Source organism: Balaenoptera ricei, chromosome 20 (assembly GCF_028023285.1).
Source record: "Balaenoptera ricei isolate mBalRic1 chromosome 20, mBalRic1.hap2, whole genome shotgun sequence".
Classification (NCBI taxonomy): domain Eukaryota; kingdom Metazoa; phylum Chordata; class Mammalia; order Artiodactyla; family Balaenopteridae; genus Balaenoptera; species Balaenoptera ricei.
Genome location: NC_082658.1, coordinates 52,903,504 through 52,926,243, shown reverse-complemented (window position 1 = coordinate 52,926,243; position 22,740 = coordinate 52,903,504). Strand labels below are relative to the sequence as shown.

General features: G+C 45.7%; 3 protein-coding genes and 1 pseudogene across 6 annotated transcripts in view; 2 read left to right on the top strand and 2 right to left on the bottom strand.

The window, feature by feature from the left end:
* The window catches only part of KIAA0753 (KIAA0753 ortholog), a 56,118-nt gene extending 40,770 nt beyond the window's left edge, over nucleotides 1–15,348 (bottom strand). For 2 of the 3 annotated variants that reach the window (XM_059907400.1, XM_059907401.1), the window contains exons 1-6: nucleotides 15,094–15,346; nucleotides 14,247–14,409; nucleotides 6,397–7,021; nucleotides 4,277–4,383; nucleotides 2,130–2,192; nucleotides 1,509–1,724 (exon numbers count right to left, since the gene is read on the bottom strand). In XM_059907400.1, the coding sequence (XP_059763383.1) occupies nucleotides 1,509–1,724; nucleotides 2,130–2,192; nucleotides 4,277–4,383; nucleotides 6,397–7,021; nucleotides 14,247–14,339 (1,104 nt within the window). In that variant the 5' untranslated portion in view covers nucleotides 14,340–14,409; nucleotides 15,094–15,346. Of the gene's footprint in view, nucleotides 1–1,508; nucleotides 1,725–2,129; nucleotides 2,193–4,276; nucleotides 4,384–6,396; nucleotides 7,022–14,246; nucleotides 14,410–15,093 lie in introns of all 3 variants that reach the window. The other variant, XM_059907402.1, reaches the window with a different exon arrangement.
* On the top strand, nucleotides 10,769–11,322 carry LOC132355172 (large ribosomal subunit protein uL1-like; annotated as a pseudogene).
* A 150-nt stretch (nucleotides 15,349–15,498) lies between the features above and the next one.
* On the bottom strand, nucleotides 15,499–19,069 carry LOC132355168 (collagen alpha-1(I) chain). Its single transcript, XM_059907399.1, has one exon. It carries the CDS (start codon nucleotides 18,946–18,948, stop codon nucleotides 15,982–15,984), a length of 2,967 nt encoding a protein of 988 aa, XP_059763382.1. The 5' UTR covers nucleotides 18,949–19,069; the 3' UTR covers nucleotides 15,499–15,981.
* Nucleotides 19,070–19,339: 270 nt separating this feature from the next.
* TXNDC17 (thioredoxin domain containing 17) lies at nucleotides 19,340–21,880 on the top strand. 2 transcript variants are annotated; one of them, XM_059907403.1, is made up of 4 exons: nucleotides 19,340–19,733; nucleotides 20,424–20,505; nucleotides 20,937–21,012; nucleotides 21,647–21,880. In XM_059907403.1, the coding sequence occupies exons 1-4, from the start codon at nucleotides 19,448–19,450 to the stop codon at nucleotides 21,713–21,715; spliced, it is 513 nt and encodes a 170-aa protein (XP_059763386.1). In that variant the 5' UTR covers nucleotides 19,340–19,447; the 3' UTR covers nucleotides 21,716–21,880. The 2 variants fall into 2 exon arrangements, with proteins under 2 accessions (XP_059763386.1, XP_059763387.1); XM_059907404.1 differs by having other exon boundaries at nucleotides 19,616–19,860; nucleotides 21,647–21,874.
* Nucleotides 21,881–22,740: the final 860 nt, after the last annotated feature.

The window sequence follows — 22,740 nt, the reverse complement described above, 5'->3', positions numbered from 1 at the left end:
GCACACAGACTGTATTTAATGTACATCTTCATAAACTAAAGGACACTTAGCATGTCCAGTGGCTCTGGTCACTCATCTACCACAACGGGGGGGATCTGTGCCCCTCCACCCCTTCTAAGAGAGGCATGTCCTCTAACAAGTACCCACTCATCACCAGGCAGCAAGGGCCCAGTCTCCCTCCAGTCAGTACAAGTTAAGGACAACTGAACACAGCCAGGGACATTTAGTTCAGATGACAGTAAGGCAATAAGAAAATAATAAGCTATGGGTTGGTGTAGTACGCATCAACAAGAAAGAATAAATTTCTTGTGCTATTGGATATTTTCAAATGTAGAGGAGACAAACTTTATATTTAAGAAACATTATGTTAAGGCACTCCTGCTCAAAATTTGGGAAAGGGACTATATCTCTTGAGATCCTTTCTAGGATTAGCAAGATATGTCCTCTAAATGAAATCATTTGGCCAATAAATATTTCTTATGGATAAGTTTAAAAAGCACCACATAACTTGATATGCTACCTAAAGGTCTCCATTTGACAATAACATTCCTGATAGTAAGTTCTATAAACACGAATGTAACCAATGTAAATCGCAAACATATTTGCTGGATAATGAAACTGTAAATGTAGAAGGGGACTTAAAGATCACCAAGGGCTAGTTAATGGTAGAATTGGTCTGTCACTTAGTCTCGAATTCTTCCCACTACAGCCAACAGCTTACTGTGTCACACTAACAGAAAGGCCATCCTTTTATTTGTGGATGAAAATGTGTGGCGCAGTGGAAATAACAGTGGCATGGGAGTCAGAAAACAGGCATTGGATTTCCAGCCATCAAGAGAAGTAACGGTGTCATGTCTCTGACCTTTTTTTTTAATCTGTAAAATAATAGTAATAAAACCTATTGCAAATCACAGCAACACAGTAAGGATGAAATGACAGCACTCCACAAACTTCAAAGAACTACAAAGATTTAAGGACACAGTGTTTTTGCTGTCTTTGTCACCGATAAAACTAAAAACACTATCCATTCCTGACTAGTACATACCGGTTGTGATTTCCAGAAGTCTCTAGCCATAGCACGAGACTTTAGGCTCTGCTTCCATATATTTTTGTGTTTCTTTTTTTCAAAAATCTATCTAGATTGCACACTGATATTCTAATCTAAGCACTAAACTAAACAGTGCTTTACTGTTTTCCTTTTGTATGCTAATAAGTTCTTTTGGTCACAGTATGGAACATTCTGTTTAAGTAATGGACCTGGTTAAGAGTTGTTATATGTTCTAGACTCAAGTCACCAATTCTCAAAGCAGTGAAATACAATACAGACTAGACTGTAAAAACAAAATTAAAATGAAGTGCTTCTTCTGCCCTCTGCAAAGCTTGAATTTATTAGGTACCAGCTTTGTCTTGTATTCTCCACGAATCTCAATGAAATTAGGCAATGGTAAACATTACTTCCCTGCTTAGAAACAATGCACTTTAAACAAAAATCAGAGTCAATCTCATACCTCAGTTTGTTGCAGGATATCTATCACCACATCAGGGACAGAAGAATTGGCCTCCAGCTTGGCAGAACAGAGTGAAAGCTGGCGGATGAGACTGCCCAGTTCCTTGCACCAAGTAGGAACTGGGTGCTCCACCCGGTCAGTAAACTGATTAACAAACATCTGTAAGGCCCGAATGGCTCCTCGATGGGCAGCTGCCAGCCTGGACACTGCCCATGACTGGCAATAAATGAGATACGAGAGTTATTTCAATACTCACAACTTCTAAACATTAACCCAACCCTTACGAACATTTATAGCCAATCTTCTTTCTACGTAAGAACAACTTCTACTGTAAAAACTTTTTCATACTAAAGGGAATTGTAAAGGTTAAAGGTTTTCTAATGACAAAGTCTTTTCCCTTTTATGCTCAGTTTCTTATACCAGGAGCAACAACCTATTTTCAGAACCTGTTTCTTGGAAGGTAAGCCCAAATTCAGAATATGTAAGATGCTCACTCCCTAACAGGTTTCTACAAGCACTGAAAATAATATTAGTGCAGAGAACCCACACATAATACTAACAAAACACTGGAAATGTAGTTTATAAGTAGTAAGTATTAATCATAATTAAATTGCATCATACCTTCTTAGTGTGTTTAATTTTATGTGGACTCAATTTATCCAATTCTTCCTGGATTTCTTTAACCTGTTTTGTAAAGGGGAGAGAAATGAAAACTTCGTACTTTCCACTGATCTTTTCTGTAGAAAAGGATACATTTTCTCTTGTCCAAATATAACCATTATTATTTTCTTTTTTAATAAATTTATTTATTTATTTTTTGGCTGCGTTGGGTCTTCGTTGCTGTGTGCGGGCTTTCTCCAGCTGCGGCGAGCAGGGGCTACTCTGTGTTGCGGTGCGCGGGCTTCTCATTGTGGTGGCTTCTCTTGTTGCGGAGCACGGGCTCTAGGTCCACGGGCTTCAGTAGTTCTGGCTCGTGGGCTCAGTAGTTGTGGCTCGTGGGCTCTAGAGTGCAGGCTCAGTAGTTGTGGTGCACGGCCCTAGTTGCTCCGCGGCATGTGGGATCTTCCCGGACCAGGGCTTGAACCCGTGTCCCCTGCATTGGCAGACGGATTCTTAACCACTGTGCCACCAGGGAAGTCCCAAATATAACCCTTATTAATTCAAGTCACTTGAAAATGAAACAAGGCTCTTCATTCATGCACCCCCAAAGTAGCTATTGGTTTCCAGTTCAAGATGGTGACTAGAACACAGGGTTCACCTTCCATCCCTTGGTCCCCAATGTAAGAGGAATTTAACATGAAGGAGTGAAGGTGAAGATGACTCTGGAAAGGTAGGAGAGCCAGATCAGGATGTGTTCAGTGCTGTGGCTAAAGAATTCAGCTTCCACCCTCTAAGTAACAGTGAGCCAATCAAATCTTTCAAGCACAGCTCTGATTCATGTTTCAGAACAATCTTTATGGCAGCAGCGCAGAGTTAAAAACAAAATGAACCCAACAAGAATACAGAACAAAATCTAACTCAGGCATTATCTTTTAAATGAAAGAGTCCAGTTTTGGGTTCAGCAATAAGGCTAACACGTGAGCTAAGTGGCCAGAAATGAGTTCAAGGCTTACTAATGAGTAAGGCGTTAAAGTTAAAACAAATATTTAAAAATTCTATCCACAATGTAAAAAATGTAAATGCCTGCTTATCGGCCACTCAATGTGTCCTGAAAGACACTTAACACATTCTTCACTCTTTACTATTTAGTAAAGACAATTAAACTATTTACTATCTACTAAGCTTCTAGTACACAATAAACATGAGACAGATGGGAAACTAACAAGGTCCCTATCCTTCAAGACTATAAGGTGCATTACTGGGGACCACGGGTTTCAGGGTAACTGATCCACTTAAATTTATCTGCAAAAATATGGGCTGTATAAGCATTTTTTTCTGGGGAAAGGACACATAGCTTTTAGTAGATTCTCAAGAGTCTATGACCCCAAAAAGTAAAGAAAAAAACAAAAACAAAAAACCCCCCAGTATTTAAAGAGTTTGGCCAGGGACTTCCCTGGTGGTGCAGTGGTTAAGAATCCGCTGGCCAGTGCAGGGGACACGGGTTTGATCCCTGGTCCGGGAAGATCCCACATGCCTCAGAGCAACTAAGCCCATGCGCCACAACTACTGAACCTGCACTCTAGAGCCCACAAGCCACAACTACTGAGCCCGTGCGCCACAACTAGTGAAGCCCATGTGCCTAGAGCCGGTGCTCTGCAAGAAGAGAAGCCACTGCAATGAGAAGCCCGTGCACCACAACGAAGAGTAGCCTGCACTCACCACGACTAGAGAAAGCCCGCACGCAGCAACGAAGACCCAACACAGCCAAAAATTTTTTAAAAGTAAATAAATAAAACAAATAAATTTATTAAAAAAAAAAGAGAAGGCACCGCAATGAGAAGCCTGCGCACCGCAACAAAGAGTAGCCCCTGCTCGCAGCAACTAGCGTAAGCCTGTGCGCAGCAACGAAGACCCAAGGCAGCCAAAAATAAATTTAAAAAATTTTTTAAAAAGATAAAAATAAAATAACGAGTTTGGCCATATACACATAATACACAAACACACATAAAGGCAGAGGACGAGAAGCAGAATTATTTGTCCACGTGTTCAGGAAATTCGGCCTCACAAACACATCAGAATTCATGTAGGATACTCTGGTGCTGATATTCCTGAGACAAAAGGAAAACAGGAATTCCCTGAGAAGGTCCCCGGTCCCTGAGCCTCCACACCTGCTGCTGGAGGACGTAGAGCATTCGGGCAGAACGGACGGCCTGCTCCTGCCTCCTGACACGGATTCTCCGCTCTTCATCTGGATCCAAAGCTTCTTCCATGCGATCTGAAAATATTTTTCCCCCAAAAGGGGATTATAAACCACACATTAAAAACTTATAAAAACTTAAATTACTCAAAGAGATAATGAGGTTGACAATCTCTAGTTTTATTAAGAAAAAAAATGAAGCTGTCATAACCAAAAATTTCAGTTTTCATCAGCCAAAAAACTAGGAACCAGCAAGTGGGCCTGTGTCCTGACTCAGAGATGGAAGAGACACGAAGACTAACTAGATCAAGCTCCCCTCCAGGCAGGAATTCCCTGAACCAAATCCCACTGGACAGCCTACTCCACAGTTATGCATCTCTCACTATTTTTAAATTTTCTATTGAACCCAAATCTATAATGCTTTTTTTTTTTTTTTTAATTAAATTTCTTGGTCGCGTCACGTGGCATGCAGGATCTTCATTCCCCGACCAGGGATGGAACCCATGCCCTCTGCAGTGGAAGTGCAGAGTCTTAACCACTGGACCACCAGGGAAGTCCCGTGCTTTCTATTTTTTAAAAAAACCATTTATTGACCTATTTTTATGTTTAGCAAGATTTCTTTTGCACTCTCTTATCTTGAACCCAGATGAGAAGTCCTTTCTCCAACATATGAAGACACCAAGGGCTAAAATTATTTGCGTGTCCAAAGTCTTCGTTTATCTGTCAGGAAGCACACCCTCGTACACACTGCTGCTCCACATTTTCAAAAGATTCATTCACAGAAACTGTTTCTGGAAGACTGCCTGAGCAGCTCTGCTCTAAAGGTCCCCTGTACGAGGCCCCATCACCAGAGCAGCGGGCCTCGTGGCTCTGCTCCCCTCGTAGCATGGTTTCCACCAAACTATGCCGTGGGGTCATGCCACAGACCGCCACCGAGCGATGTCAGGAGAAACGAGCCACACGCCGCTGCTGTTATTCCGAGGTAGGAAAGTTTTCCACTTGTTCATATTACACGACATACTCTTTATGAAGACCCACCAGAGAAATTTTTTTCCAGCCTCAATACGTGGTATAATTTTTTTCCTTAGACAACTGTCTTTTTCTTTGTAAATTCTGCAATTGATCACATTTCCCTGGTTAGCTGACTGTGAGGAAGCTCAGAAACAAATCTGTAACCCATTCCTAATAAATGTTGTTTTTCCTTTCCTTATTTTTTCCTGTGCCAAAATATCCTCATTTACATATTTTTGTTCTATTTTATTCAATCTGTTTTTGTAAGGCACCTTAAATTCCTTACATAACATGCACACGCGCACATATACATATATTACTTGACTTTATAGTGCAAAAGATCATGGTAGACTATGTGTTATCTTAGCACAGTAGCTCCTTTGGATGTTAACTCCCTATTCCTTGCAGTCTGAAAGCTAGGCTTGATCCCCCTACTTGTTAGCTATGGTAACCCCAAATTTTCCATGTGCAATCAATCTTCTACTCCCCAGGGAAATGCAAGGGCATAGGGAACACTGAAAAACTGTAGAGAACAGTATATGAGGATTATACACCTTCCTTTCTACCCTGTGGTCAGATATTTTATACGTATATCCATAACTCCCCATCACTGCTGTGACTCATCCAAACACTGCCTAAGTTAGAACTGGTTTTAGCTATAATATACAGGTATTATGTTCTTTTCTGAACACATTAAAAATAATTTTTCCAGAAGGACTTCTGGATACAGAAGCAACACATTACAGGATAATTTGCACTCAGGTGCTAGAAGACCTAAGCTTCAGACAACAGGTACCGCAATTACTAGGCGGGGCCCTCAGTCAGTCGACTTACCAAGTACAGCCTAAGGAAAAGGGGCTCTTTCAGGTGCCTCTGCTGGAAAGAGGGGCTAGGGCAGGGCAAACTCATCAGAAAAAAAGACACTGGTCAAACTCAAAGTCCACCTGTCTTGTCATGAGTGCTCACTCTAGTGACAGAAGGAGAGAATGGAATGTGACGGGGGCGAGGGTCCTGAAGAATGTATTTGGACTATACCCTCTCATAGCATCTTTTCAAAGTCAAGAGTCCAATTTTTCTCACCTTTTTTAGTTAATTCTTCAATTTTATGGATACAACTGCTCAATTCTTTCTGGAGTCGCTGAACTTCCAGCAGGCTTTTGTGTCCGCATAGGCTTTTGTGGTCACCTATCCTGGCATGTGGCTGAAGTCCTGGATCACGAGTGGGTGGCGAATTTGGCATGGTGAGGTCTGACTGTCCTGGATGAGATGTGTACAGGTATACCTTGGCACCTGAGCTGGAAATTTCTACTTTGGATGGCTGGCGGCTGCCGTGACAGACTTCCCGACTCTTTGATTCCTTCCTTTCCACTCTATGGTCAGATATTTTATGGTTAGAGTGTCCACATTTCTGAAAGATTTGGGGCTGACTTCTGAGATGGTGTTCTTTTATATGTTCTTCAAGTTGTCTTCGTTTTACATCTCTTTTGGCTAGATGGACGGCATAGCTAAGTCTCTCTTCTGATATGACAGAAAATGAAACAGAACTGCTTAGGTCAGGACCGTCTCTAAAACCCGAATCTCTACAATGGTATGACTCATTGTATGAGTGCTTCAGTTTTTCAATTCTAATTCCATGTGGGCAAGAATATCGGATTGCCAAGTTGCTTGAATGTGTAGGAACATTCCTATTAAACTGCAGCTGGTTCTTTAAAAAAAAAAATAAAAGTAAGCACACATTAGAGAAATAACATATTGCAGAGTTAGTATGTATCTATAATCAAGTTTCTAACATTTCACCCACACGATTATTAGTGCTAAGAGGTATTTTCCTGTTGTACTGATAGAATCAGCTACTCTCACACACCCTTGAATTAACCACACACCCCTGGTTCTATCCTACAATCACCCAGTCCCCAGTATTATACTTCTGGTTTACTAGTAGCATACTAGAATCCTCCTCACAAAGTCAACTCAGAAAGCTTCAAACAGAACCAGTAAGTTCCTCAACTCCCCAGTGATGGACTTCTGCCCTGTATCAAAATGTCAGTTTCCAGCAAGTGATCAGTACAATTCATTATGAGTGTTCCTGAAAATTGCTCCACAGATGTGCCACACAGAACCTAAGCCACTGACAATACTCTTCCTGAGATTTTTCGTCTGGTGGTTAGACCACATCTCTTATCCTACACCTAAGTGCATCTTGCTCTAAACAGTCCACTTCACCTTCTTACGCAGGTTTAAGTCTTTGTTAGTTAAAAACATGATAGACACAGGTTTTGTTTTTCACTTAACAAACATAGGCATGTTTCCATACTCCCACAGTTTTCATTATTTTTCACAGTTGCATTTTCCAAAATCCAATGAATGGCCTTTTCATGCTTAACCTAACTATAACCTTATTATTAAACATTTAGATTGTTTCAGCTTTTCCACTAACAGAAATAGTACTTCAACTAATATTCCCATGCATTTAGTTTTTTTGTTTTTAAATTATTTCCTTAGGATAAATTATCTGTTCTGCGATTACTATGTCAAAGGGAGCAAACAATTCTGTGGCTTTGGACCTGTCCATGGCAGGTAAACAGCACTAGGAGAATCCGTGCATGCAAACCCAGTGCCGCCTGTGCTATGATGCCTTATTCTTGAGACGGCTCCCCAACTCTCACAGCACACACAAGAACATGTGTTTATACAATCATGTGTATGAAGAGTTAGTTTAAACTAACCCAGTGTGATAAAACTTCAGGAAAGTATTTTAGGGAAAAAAAGTAGAGATGAGAGAGAAAAAAAATAATTACCATCTGAAAGGTGCACAGAATGAGGAACAATACTTGGAACTTATGGCCTTATTGGAGAAATCTTCCCCAAAAGTAAAAATAACCTAAAATACCTAGGGGATTTCATATAAGTACTAGAAAAAAAAAAAAAAAATGAATGAATGAATTCCTCTTTAACCTGGGTGTAGGGAAAGGCTTTCTAACTGTGACTCAAAATCCATATGCAATAAAAGAGTGATAATTTTTACTACATTAAAATAAAAATTTTTTAAACTACTTCTGTTTTTTATGGTTTAAAAACACCATAAACAAAGTCAAAGAACTGAAAAACTGGAAGAAAAATATTTGTAAATTGAGATGAAAGAAGACCAAAACTCAGTAGAAAATGGTGAAAACACATGAACAGACAACTAACAACAACAAAAGAAACATGGCCCTTAAATATATGAAAAGTTCGTCAAGTCCATAAAAACACAAATTAAAAATACACTGAGACAGCAACAGATCAGCAAAAATTAAGAGATATAACAACACATGCTGTTGGCAAGACTGGGAAAACAGGCCTTCTCACAGGATGCTGGTGGGAGCGCAACCCTCAGAGACAGGACTCCGGCAACAGCAAACAAAACCACACATGCGTTTGCCTTTTGACAGAGCAGTCTCACTTCCAGGAATTTATCCTGACGATACACCCCCAACAATACATATGCACAGGGTTACTCAGTGCTCTATTGTAACTGCCAAGTATTGGAATTGACCTAAATGCCTATGTAGAAGAGTGTCTCAAACTGTGCTATATCCTGGACTTCCCTGGTGGCGCAGTAGTTAAGAATCCACCTGCCAATGCAGGGGACACGGGTCCGAGCCCTGGTCCAGGAAGATCCCACATGTCGCAGAGCAACTAGGCCTGTGTGCCACAACTACTGAGCCTGCGCTCTAGAGCCCTCAAGCCACAACTACTGAGCCCGTGTGCCACAACTACTGAAGCCCACGTGCCTAGAGCCTGTGCTCCCCAACAAGAGAAGCCACCGCAATGAGAAGCCTGCGCACCACAACGAAGAGTAGCTCCCACTCGCTGCAACTAAAAGCCCGCACTCAGCAACAAAGACCCAACGCAGCCATAAATAAATAAATAAAATAAAACCAAAGAAACTATGCTACATCCACACAGAGGAGTACTATGAAGATGTTAAGAATGAGGAAGGTGTGTATGAACACATGCGGAGGGATTTCTCAGATATGCTGTTCAGTGAAAAGAGCAAAGTGCAAAAAAGAGTATCTGTAATATTCCACCCTTCAAAAAAGGGGAGAAGTACTTCATGAGAAAGCACACACATATCTGATCATTTGTGCAGAAAGAAACACAGGGAAGAAAAATCAGAGAATAATAAGATTAGGTATCTACAGGGTGTGGGTAGGAATTGGGTGGAAAGGATAGAGGGAATTGGGGTGGGGGGCGCTAATACTTCACTGAATGTTCCTTTTTGCACACGTTTGTTTGGAACCACGTTAATGTTTCCCACATACTAGAGAGACAGGAAGGAAGAGAAGAAGGGAGGGAGAAAGGGAGGAAGATATTAAATAAAATTCATACGGATGAAGGAAAACCCTAAAAATAAATACTAACAGAAACCAACGAACCAAAATGAAGTTCAGATGACTAACATAACCACACTAAAAAGTGAAGGTTAAAAAAAAAAAAAAACAATCCAATTAACTTTTGAACATAGCATTTGGACTATATGCCCTCAGGCTAAAGACAAAAAGTTCTCTAAACAAATACTGAACTCTAATTTATAGGGTTCTTTTTTTGTGGAGGCATGGATTGCAATTCTCAAACAGTTTTGTACATTCTAGGATTGAGCAAATGAGTACGCATACTGTGGATAACCAGAGACTGGTTTCACACTGTTGAATATGGGAGTTACAAATGGGAAGTGTTGGATTGGACTGGAGACAGCTGTGTGAACTCATGGGTTTAATATAGACAGATAGGCAGATAGACAAACAGACACATGGAAAGGGAGGAAAGAATGGAGTAAGAGAGAGGAGGGGGGAAGGAAGAAGTGCAGATCTGCATATGAATGTGTGTACAGGCACACAAGTATATACATCTACTTCCCAGTTATGTCCTCTGAGAGGGCATATGAGAGAAACACTGACATCCGAGAACCAATGAGCATATCAAGTACCCGGACACTGATTCCTAAAATCCATTCTCCACCAAAGGGATGAAGTCTCCTTTGATAAATGGCTGATTCTAGGGCTGGGACAGGGGAAAATTATGTTGAGCCTGGAATATCTTTTTATAGCAAAAAGTGGTCAAAGATAGATGGAAACGTGAAAGGGACACTGGAATCAGCTTGAAGTGACTCTCATTTCACTGGCCAAATCAGAGACCATTTGAATATCATACTGAATTAAGTAACAATCTAAAAGTCTGTTCTGATATAAATAAATAAATAAGTCACCACTTGCCTACCATCATAATAAAAAATTGATTCCGGCAAAAATCATCAATGAGCTCTTCTCCGGTTATCACAGCGCGAGGGACCACGAGCAGCAAAGTCTCCTGAGACACCCTCTACGAGGCGGTGCAGGAAGTCCTGCACGGGAACCAGCGCAAACGCTGGAAGTTTCTGGAGACGGTGGAGCTGCAGATCAGCCTGAAGAACATGACCCTCAGAAGGACAAACGCTTCTCAGGCACCGTCAGGCTTAAGTCCACTCCCCGCCCCAAGTTTTCCGTATGTGTTCTGGGGGGCCAGCAGCACTGTGATGAGGCCAAGGCTGCGGATATCCCCCACGTGGACGTCGAGGCCCTGAAGAAACTCAACAAGAATAAGAAACTGGTCAAGAAGCTGACCAAGAAGTATGATGCCTTTTTGCCTTCAGAGTCTATGATCAAGCAGATCCCACGAATCCTGGGCCCAGGCCTGAATAAGGCTGGCAAGTTCCCTTCCTTGCTGACCCACAATGAGAACATGGTGGCCAAAGTTGATGAAGTGAAGTCCACAATCAAGTTCCAGATGAAGAAGGTGCCGTGTCTGGCAGTGGCTGCTGGCCACATGAAAATGACAGATGATGAGCTTGCATACAACATCCACTTAGCTGTCAACTTCCTGGTGTCATTGCTCAAGAAAAACTGGCAGAACGTTCGGGCTTTGTACATTAAGAGCACCATGGGCAAGCCCCAGCGCCTGTACTAAGGCACAGCTTAGTAAACCATAATCTCACCAGTAAAAAGAAAAAAAAAAAAATCATCAGTGAAAGCTAAACTAGCAAATGAAGTTTGGGGAATAAAAGGATATTAACAGAGTCTCAAAGACAGATACTCCAATTACAAAAGGCAAAAGAGTAACTTTACAATGGAAAACTAGGCAGACACCACCTTAATCAAATAATTAAAGTTAACATTGTCAGTAATGGGACTAAATCGACAGCGTGTACCTCCTGATATGATGCACTGAGAAGAATTCAGCATCACCTTGGTGGTTTTCCCACTGCAAGTGCATAACCTGAACGTAATTATAAGACAATTTCAGACAAACCCAAAATGAGAGGAAATCCTCAAATAACAAGTCCGTATTTTTCAAAAATGTCAATGTTATGACATACAAAGACAGACTCAAAAATCGTTCAGATTAAAGGAAACTAAAGAAACATGACAACGAAACTCATGATCTTAGATTTTCTTTCACTATGAAGGACATTATTGGAACAGTTAACAAAATCTCAGTGAGGTCTGTAGGTTACATGATAGCATCATTTGATGTTAATTTCCTGATTTTGATCACTGTACCATGATTATACAAGCAAAAGAATCCACCTGCCAATGCAGGGGACGTGGGTTCGAGCCCTGGTCCGGGAAGATCCCACATGCCGCGGGGTAACTAAGCCCATGAGCCACAACTACTGAGCCTGCGCTCTAGAGCCCACGAGTCACTACTGAAGCCTGTGAGCCTACAGCCCATGCTCCGCAACAGGAGAAGCCACCGCAATGAGAAGCCCGTGCACCACAAGGAAGAGTAGCCCCCACTCGCCTCAACTAGAGAAAGCCCGCATGCAGCAACGAAGACCCAACACAGCCAAAAAAAAAAAAGAAAAAAAAAAAAAAAAAGTACTTAGGGGCAAAAGGGCATCATGTTTGTAACTTAACCAGTTTAGAAAATAATTTTGTGTGTGTGTGTGTGTGTGTGTAGCGAGACAGAGAGAAAAAAAAGGAAGGAGGGAGAGACAGAGGGAGGGAAAATGTAATAAAATGCTAACATTTGGGGAATCTGGGAGAAGAGTATCCAGGAATTCTGTGTACTATTCCTGCAGCTTTTCTGTCAGTCTGAAATTATGTGAAAATTTTAAAAAAGTTTTTCTTTGAGATATGACTATACACCCACCAGAATGGTGTAATTAAAATATATATATAATTTAAAAACACCAGCAAATTCTGGCAAAGATGTGGAGCAACTGGAGCTCTCATTCATTACTGGTAGGAAAATAAAATGGTACAACCACTTTGGAAAAAGGTCTGTTGGTTTGTTAAAAAACTAAACATACACCTACCCTATGACCCAGCAATTTTACTTCCAGGTATTTACCCAAGAGAAATGAAAACATGTTTACAAAAAGATCTGTACAAGAATGTTCATAGCCGTTTCATTCATAGTGACCCAAACAGCCCAGGTGTCCATCAACTGGAGAATGAATAAACAGTGGTACACATTTACTATGGAACACTACTCAGTATTCAAAAGTAACAAACTACTGATACATGCAGCAAGGTGAATGAATCTCAGAAATATTACACCAAATCTCAGAAACATACCCAGTGAAAGAAGCCTCACACAAAAGAGTACATAGTATATGACTCTGCTTACATGAAGTTCTAGAACAAAGAAAACTAATCTATGTTGAAAAAAATCAGAATAGTGGTTGCCTGTGGAGGCTTGGGGTGGGACTGACTAGGAAGGGGCACAAGAGAACTTTCTGGGGTAATGTAAATGATCTGTATCCTGATAGTGGTATGAGTTACACATGTGTATACACTTGTCAAAACTCAGCAAATGTGACAAGATGTATACATTTCAGTGTATTTGTTGCAGATGTAAAATGTACATCAAAAGAAAAAAATGGTAAACAAAGAATGAATTCTAGGGGGCTTCCCTGGCGGTCCAGTGGTTAAGACTTTGCCTTCCAGTGCAGGGGGTGTGGGTTCAATCCCTGGTCAGGGAGCTAAGATCCCACATGCCTCGGGCCAAAAAACCAAAGCACAGAACAGAAGCAATATTGTAACAAATTCAATAAAGACCATTTAAAAATGATCCACATCAAAAAAAAAAAAAAAATCTTTAAAAAAGAATGAATTCTAGTATATGATACGCATGCTCAAGTACTCAGGGTACTCAGGGTCTGCAATTTACTTATTTATTTTATTTTTATTTTATTTATTTATTTTTGGCTGTGTTGGGCGTTTGTCGCTGCACGTGGGCTTTCTGTAGTTGCGGCGAGCAGGGGCTACTCTTCTTTGCAGTGCGCGGGCTTCTCATTGCAGTGGCTTCTCTTGTTGCAAAGCACGGGCTCTAGGCATGTGGGCTTCAGTAGTTGTGGCACGCGGGCTCAGTAGTTGTGGCTCACGGGCTCTAGAGCGCAGGCTCAGTAGTTGTGGCGCACGGGCTTAGTTGCTCCATGGCATGCAGGATCTTCCCAGGCCAGGGCTGAACCCGTGTCCTCTGCCTTGGCAGGCAGATTCTTATCCACTGTGCCGCCAGGGAAGCCCCTGCAATTTATTTTGATCTGAGTCCAAAAGTATGAGGGATTGATGAATGGATTCTAGAGGGATGGACTGAAGGACAGATATGCAATGGAACAAACACGTGAAATAGTAATGGAATCTACAGGTTCACTGTAAAATTCTGTTTGTTGTATGTTTGAAGATTTGCGTAAATACAGTGCTGAGGGAAAAGACATTTTGGGGACAACTGGGTGAAGCTGAATGAAGACTGGTTATTAGATAATATTAGGGAATTATTTTTTGTCCATTTTCTTAGGTGTGATAATGGTTAAATCTAAAAGGTGATTTAAAACGTGTTCATTGTCCTTTTCTTTGTCTGAAATGTTTCATAACAAAACTCTGAAGAGAAAAATGAAACGAAACTACCTGGGTCTGAAGTTTCCTGGGGTCACTCCTCCCATCCAGTTGGACACTAGATGCTAGATGAACACAGGCTGAGGCTGGTCTGCCTGATCCCATCACGTCAGAAAGTGCAGCACAATAGTGAAAGCTCAGTCATCAGCCAACAGTTCTCTCCTAAAATCGTTGCCTAAAATAAAAGAAAGTACTTTCAGACCAACTGTATTCAAACAAAAGGAAAGAATAAGTAAAACACAATGCCATGCTCATGTAACAATATTCTAGTAGTCCCCAGCCCCCTCATACTACAGAGTGAATGCTTAAGGACAGGTATATGATAGTTTCTTCCACTTACTAAAGCAACTACACTTTTGAAATTCTACCTTCCAAGCGAATAGGGGACACACTAGCTTAATGACTATCTCTTGAGCCCTTTTCATTCCAAATTTCACATCTCAAAGGTTGCCGATAAGACGTTATTCCAAAGACAGAGCTCTGCTATGGCCAACAAGCACTTTCCCACAAGGAAGTTCTATGGATATACAGCGTACATTAATAAATCCTAACTACTAACCAAAAAGCAGTACGCTTCACTCTTCTAGGTAGCTCAAAAGGACACAACTCTGAATGACTCTAAGTAAACCTGTGGCATCGGAGTACGTAGACTGACGCCAGGAACTACCATTAACTAGCTGAATGACCTCTGTACATCTTCAATTTCCCTCAAACTCCCCCCACCCTATATTCACATAGTGTCTAACAGATGAGAGCGTTTGGTAAACTACACATGCACCAGTGCCTCTCCCTATTCTGAATGCCTCCTCATATGCACTACTGCCCCTGCACTCACACACTTGCTCATGTCGTTATTTACCTATTTCACAGGTATCTGTCTCATCTTCCCAGCTAGACAAGGTTCCTGGAGGGTTAGGGCCTTGTCTTGCTCTTCTCTGAGATTCCCCACAACAGTGCTTTGAGCATAGTGGACAATTTAACTCAACATTTGTCGAATTAAGCAGATCTTCCATAAACCAACTAGTGTTAACTGCATGGGGGAGCTTGTCCTCTCAAAGAATCCCATAGGAAATCAACTGGGAAATTCAGGTTTTTTTAAGAGATCCCTAATTTAAGCTTTTGAATAAACTCAAGGATTGTAGACTGGATTTGCTTAAAGACTGACATATCTGTAGAAGTATAAAGATTCCTTATTTCTAAGGCTGTAGAGACATGATCAAAAGCGAAGATGGGAGGAGGCACCCGCGTGAGGCAATCCCAACTGGCTTGACATCTCCACAGCCCAGGGGCCGGAGCCGCAGAATGAAGGAGCCTGCAGAATTGGGGCCTGGGCATCTGCGGCTTGTACGTGGTCAGTACTTTCCCCCTGGATGCCAAAGGCCTAACAGTCCGTTCTCCAACAGGAAGAAGCCAGGTGATCCCCACAGTTCCAGGATACCTCGAGTGACGCTACACACACACACAAGCACATACACACACAAAGTCCAGGGACACCCACCCCGAACCGTTCCCCTATACAAAGTCCTGGGACACCCCTCTCCTTGCAACCTGTCCCTTTCCCATTGTGCCCGGAAACCTCCCAATGTGTTATCCCATATACGGTGAGGCATCTCCACGAAGTATCTCTCTCCCCAATCCTGAGACACCCTTACGGCCTGTGCCTTCATCCATAACCCAGAACAAATCTCCCCCCAACCTGTTCCCTCCCAAAGAGCCCCAGGGTCCCCCAACTTGTTCCCTATATATACTACTGGAATGCACCCCTCAATCTGTCCTCCCCCTCACAATTTTCTCCCAAATTGTTCCCCCTCCCTCTGATTCTAGACCCTCCTGCAGCCTGTCTCCTCCCACCCTGCTGTGCATGATCTCTCAAGTGGCCAACGCCTGTCTCCTCCCTTGAAAACGGAGGCACTTCCTCGGCTTCATTCACCCCTGCAGCCGTGCCTGTCCTGGACACCCCTGGCACGTTCTCAGAGTCCGGTTCTTCCCCCGCAGACCTTGGGCAGCTCCATAACCTGGTCCCATGCCCACACGTGTAAGACACCCACCCCGGCAGCCCCAGGACACTTCTACCTCCTGTCTCCCGCCCTGGAGCCCCGGGGCCCTCTGCGGACGGCCTCCTCCCCGTCGTGAGGCCGGAGACAGCCGCACTGGGTTCTTCTCCTGCAGACCCAGTCACCCACACTGCGGCAGGCCGGCACCCCGCCGTGGGAACTCCTACAGCTGCAAGCACCCCCAAAGACAGAGGTACCCTCACAGCCCCAGGGATGGCTCCATCGGCTCTCCTTCTCCATAGGCCTGCAACGCCTTCAGAGTCAGCCTCCCCGTCCGCAGGTCCTGAAGCCCTGACAGCAGTGGGCACCTCAGTCGCCTGTCCCCTTCCCCATACCCCTAAGCCATCCCCAGAGCTGGCATCACCCACCAGCGGCCCAGGGGCCGAAGCAGCTGTGGACACCCCTGCAGTCAGAGGTACTCCTGCAGTCTGTGCCCTCCCTGGCAAGCGTGAGAAACCCCCAGAGCCAGTCTCCACCCCCAGGGGACCAGGTAGCCGAGGAGCCGTGGGCACCTCAGCAGCCACAGGAGCCCTAGCACTCTGTCTCTTTCCCCATGATCCTGGGGAAGCCTCACAACCAGTATCCTCTCCCACAGACCACAGCTCCTGGGGAGCCATAGGTACCCCTGAAGCCAAGGGTATCCTGGCAGTACGAACCTCTCCCCACAGGTTCAAGTCATCCCTGGAGCCGCCTTCCTGACACACAGAGCCAGGCACCCACACAGCGGCAGGCACCCTGGCAGGTACGCTTCCAGACCCAGAGGTACACACAGCTGTGGGCACCCCTGCTGGAGCACTCCTGTGCTTGGACACACCTGCTGCCTCTGGCGACCCCACTGCCTCAGAGAGCCCCGCGGCCTGTCTTCTCATGCAGAGACATGAGGCATCCCCACAGACAGCCTCCTGATCCACAGACCCGGGTCCCCCTAAAGCTGCAGGCACCGGAGCCTCTGGCCCCCCCAGAGCCCGCCTCCTTTCCCACAGACTCAAGACATTCCCACCGCAGGTCTCCTCCCTGACAGCCCACGGCACTGCATCAGCCGGGGGCACCCGCAGAGCCTGCTGCCTAGCCCACAGGCCTGTAACACCACTGCCGCTAGTCCGTTCCCCCACGGCTCCCGCTACCACCGGAGCCTGGGACACCCTCACAGGCTGTTCCATTCCCCACGGACCCCGGACACTCCCACAGCCTGTCTCTGGCCCCAGAGCCCTAGGTACTCCCATAGGCTGTCCTATGTCCCACAGGCCTGGAGCGCCCCCAGGACCTGCCTCCTGCTCATCAGGACCAGACACCTCTGCAGGCTGTGCAGCTTCCCGGGACCCGGAGTCGCCCCCAGAGCCTGCCTCCACCCACACAGCCTGCCCCCTCTCCCCAAATCCTGGCTCACCCCGACATCTCGTTCCCGCTCCAATCGCACAAGGCACCCCTATGGGCTGTCCGGTGCCCCACAGGCCAGGGAGAAGCCCGGCGTCTGTCTCCTCCACGGCTTGTCTCCTCCGCCACGTGGCTGGGGCACCCACAAAGGGAGTTTCCTCCCGCGCAGCTCTGGGCACCCCTGCGGTCCACCCCCTTCCCCCTAAGCCTGGGGTATCCCCAAAGACAGGCACCTGCGCTGCCTGCTCCCTCCCCCGCAGACCTGGAGCAGCCCCGACGCCGGGCTCTCCCTCCACAGCTCTAGGTACCTCCACAGCCTCAGGCCACCCCACAGTGGCCCCGGGAACCCCCCCAGTCGGCCCTTTTCCCCAAGAGCCCAGGGCAACCCCATAGCCTATCCCCTCCACGGGCCCAGGCACCGCCACGGCTTGTCTTCTCCCCCACTGGTGTGGGGCAATCCCAGAACTTGCCTCCGGAGTCCCAGGCACAGCCACAGGTGGCATCCTCACAGCCTGGCCCTGCCCACACAAACCTGAGGCCCTCTCACAGCCTGCCCCTAGGTCCGGAGCTATGGCTACTCCTGCGGCCCGGGGGACTGTCCTGGCCTGTCCTTTCACCCACGGTCCGGTGAGACCACCACGGCTGGTCTCTACCCACGAAGCCCGTCCAGGAACCCCCCTTTCAACCGGCCCTTCTCCTGCAGGCACGGGATGGAGCTCGACTCTGCTTCCTTCCCCACATCCTGTAGCTGCCCTCATAGCCTGCACCTTCAACCACAGTTCCAGAATGCTCTCATGCCCCGTAGATCCTGGACAACCTTTTCTCTCACAGCCCCGGGGGCTCCTATAAGACGTCTCCTCCTCCTCCCCAGTGCCAGTCACCCACACAGAGCCGACAGGCCCCACCACCTGGGGTTCCCCCACTGCCCCGTTCACCCACACAGTCCCAAGGTCCCTTGCAGCCTCCATCGAGCCTGCCGTGCCAGGTGTCCCCCCAGCCTCGTTCGCCCCGGCGGCCTGGGCTGTTCCCGCTGCAGGTCTTCTCCCCCATGGCCGCCGACAGTCCCGCAGCCTTTCCGCACTCACACAGCGCGTCCCCCGAACCGAGGACCTCGCCCGGCGCCTCCCTCCACGGCCTCGGGACGTCCCTGCACCCCGTCTCTTCTCCCACGGCCGCCGGACTCCGCGCCCGGACCTGCTGGGCCCCACGCAGCGGCCCGACGTCTCCGCCGCTAGCTCGCCCCCGCGCAGCCCCGGCAAGACCCCTGGGCCAGCCGCCCCACTCATTGCTCCAGGACGACTCCCGCCTTCCCAGCGCAGCCCCGGGGCACTTTCTGTCTCAGCACCGGCTCCCAGGGCGGCTCCACGCACGCACTCACACACTCAGCTCCAGCCCTCGGAGCCTTCCTGCCTCCCAGCCCCCTACCCCCGCCCAGTCCCGGACGCCCGCCCCCCGGTCCCGGGGCCCCACTAAAGCCTCGGCAGGAGAAAAGGTAATTAGCCCCGACGAGCGGCAGGATCTAAGCTCGGTCAAAGTCTCCTCTCCCGCAGATCCATGACTCCTAACGCGGCTTCCCACAATCCCCCCAGCTCCGGCCAGAGCCCACCTGGTCTGGGGCGCGGCGCGCCTACCAGAAAGCGGGCTGGGGGCCGCAACTAGGCCTCACTTCCGGCCGCTCGCCCAGTCGCCATGGCAACGGGCGCAGGGCGGCTTGGGAGCCGTTAAGGCTCCGGAGCCACCTAAGGGTTCAGGGGCTGCGTGGCGGCAGGTTTGCAGCCACTGCACATGGGGCTGGGGCCGGGACCAGACAGGGGCAGAAGCCGGGGTTTCGGGGTGCAGCGAGCACTGAGAGACCTGAGAAGAGAACAGAATGACGGTGCGGAGGAGTTCTGGCCGTCAGAGGCTCCCGTAGCACTTCAGAGCCAGGCTGGCTACCTCAAGCCCTGCCCAGCTCCCCGCCCACCCGGAAATAGCTTCGCCCCACCCCGCATGGAGCTCCTCCCAGCGGCGGCCGAACCCAAGACACCTCTAGCTTTCCGAGGCACGCTTTCCGATGGCCCGCTACGAAGAGGTAAGCGTGTACGGCTACGAGGAGTTCACGCAGGCGGTGGAGCAGCACAGTGGCAAGACTATTTTCGCCTACTTTTCTGGTTCTAAGGACGCCGAAGGCAAAAGCTGGTGCCCCGACTGCGTGCAGGGTGAGGCCGGGATTCGGGGGCTGCAGCCCAGAGGAAGTGGCAGGAAGGCCGAGGCTATGGCCAGAGTGGGGTGGAGAGGAAGCGGAGGGAGTCTTGCTCCCGGAGTCCCGCAGGGCGATCTGAGCTCTCATCTTGCCTTTTCCTACCCTGTTCCCTACTCCTGCTATTAAGTCCTTCCCGCCCCGCCAAGAGTGCTCTTCTACCATTCGACCCGGGTAATCTTGGAATCTAGTCCATTAGAACTTTTCACTTCCCCAATGTGATTAGTGTCTTACAGGAGACGTGAATTGGTCTCCTTATGATAAGTCAGCAAATATTTGTCTTTCATTGTTCTGGGCGCTGTGGCCTGGGGACAAATCAGGACTGAGAGTGGGTCCTTACCCTTAAAGTGGCTCTCAAAATCAGAAAAAAACACGTGACTTCTGTTAATCTCCTCAGTTAACTGCAGGATAAAGTCTGAGTACTTACCAAGACTGAGGGGAGAGGAGGGGAGGGGAGAGGGACGCTGTTCATCAGTGCCTGATTGTAAAGCTGGTAATTATTTCTATCAACTTTTTAAAAAGCTGAACCGGTCGTCCGAGAGGGGCTGAAGCATGTTGGTGAAGGATGTGTGTTCATCTACTGCCAAGTAGGAGAAAAACCTTAGTAAGTGGCAATGTGTACTCTATTTCCCAGACATGCACTAGACTCTTGCAAATTTAGGCGGGAAGGGTCTTGTGATTCAGGTTCCCAGTTCTAAGGTACAGTCGGATAAGTCAAGCAACTAGAAGATATTAAATACGAATTAAAAATTTGAATGTTCAGCCATTTGTATTAGGTAAGGGTAATTCAATAATTTGGCCTGATGTTAGTTCAGAACTTAATTGTCTTTATATTTATTTTATATCTTAGTATATATTCACTTCAATGAAAACTTTGCACAGGAGAATATATGTCGTAGACGTCAAGGTTTTTAAAATGTTTACAACGAAAACAGTGTTTACTGAAAGACTGAAAGTGGGAATGTATCAAATACCAAGCAGAATGTAAGAAACCAAGTAAATGTTTTTCATGATCACTTTCTCCTTCTGAAATAGTTGGAAAGATCCAAATAATGACTTCAGGAAAAAGTTGAAATTAACTGCAGTGCCTACACTACTTAAATATGGAACAGTGAGTATCTTTCTTTAACTGTGTTGGGGATACAGTTCACCCTATCAAAACTCTTAACTTGTTCTGGATTCAAATTTGAAAAGATCTTGACATTTCATCCCAAGTATCACATTGCTCTTCAGAATGTATTCAAAATACACATGGCTGTCCATCCCTATGGCCTATCCCAATAAGTCATTAATAATGCAAATATTAGGGTTTTTTTCATGCCTTTTAAAAGCCATTCTTATTTTAAAATTCTGTAAGCACTGTTGAAGAAAGCTGGTTAACATACAATTCCTTAAAACAGTGGCATCAGTAGTTGTTTTCGACTTAATCCATAATTCTGGATGAAAAGAAAGGGCATGTCCTCTAGTTTAGTCATGGCCCTGGGATCCTAAATTACAGAGTTAAAGGGAAGGGCTGACGCTGGGCTTCCTGTCTCCTGTTTTAGTCCACGGAGCCAAGTATTTTAATGACTCGCCTTAAGGTAAATATCTTAACTATTTCATAAAGCTTGTTACAACTAGTTAGTTTCTGAATAGCATAATTTCTCTGTTCCAAGACTTGTGTCATTCAAGGTAGAACAACTCATTCCCCTCCTAATAACATTTTTGTAGCTGTGGGTTAAGATATGACTGTTGTTCTCTTACAGCCTCAAAAACTGGTAGAATCTGAGTGTCTTCAGGCCAACCTGGTGGAGATGTTGTTCTCTGAAGATTAAGATTTGATGATGGCAATTGTGTCTTTACTTCCTGATTTGCTCTAGTATAAAAGAATGTGCATACTTGCTTTGAATTCATGTTAGCAATAAGTAAATAAATAAATGATGATGTAAAAAAATTGGTACATGTCTAAACAATAGAGAGTGCTATTAAAATGCTCATGAACCCTCAATTTGCTTTAATATATGGGTATTTTTAAGCTACCATAGGTAAAATAAGTCTTCAGGAGTGGCAGTAATAGCACAAAGGAAGCTATTATTGGAGATGACAGAAATACCTAAAAGCCCCTAATAGTGCAGTAGACAGCTTTCAAATCTCTAAAGGAGTTAGGATCTTTTACCTTAAATTCCACGAATTTACAAAGAACTGTTATTCCTAAAACACCTTCTTTGGCTTTAGAATGTAGAACTTAACCTAACCACTGAAGGGAAGCACAGCACATCTAATCCAGCCTCTGCTTAATGCTGGCAGTTTTGTTACAGCTGTCTGAATATGCCTCACTACTTGGGATGAGGCGGGTGGCAGAGAGGTCAGAGACCATATAACCTAGTGATGGGAAGGACTCCAGCCTGTGAGTCAGTCTCACTGATTATCACTCACTAGCTGTGTAACCATTAACCTGTCTAAACCTCAGTTTCCTCCTTTATGAACATGGATCGTTCTGAGGATAAAATGAGAATGCAGCTAAGCACTTAACATTGTGCCTGGTTTGTGGTATCTGCCAAATAAAGGTCAGCTTTCCCAAATGAGCACAAGTGTTCGAGGCTCCTCACCTCTGTTCTAGTCTTAAGGTCAAGAGTCCAATTAGTAGTTAACCACCAATCTTCTCCCTGCCATTACCAGGTCAGTGACATACCAATGATTCTTCCTTAAAACTCACTTGCAAAGCAACTGGTGATACAGGTATGTCTCCTGCCCTGCAGAATTTAAGAACCTTTACGCGGTTCCTGCTGTCTGATGTAAAGAGGTCACTTACTCCACACCTCTCACTCTGTAGATGCAGGGCAGGATAGCTGATCTGAGG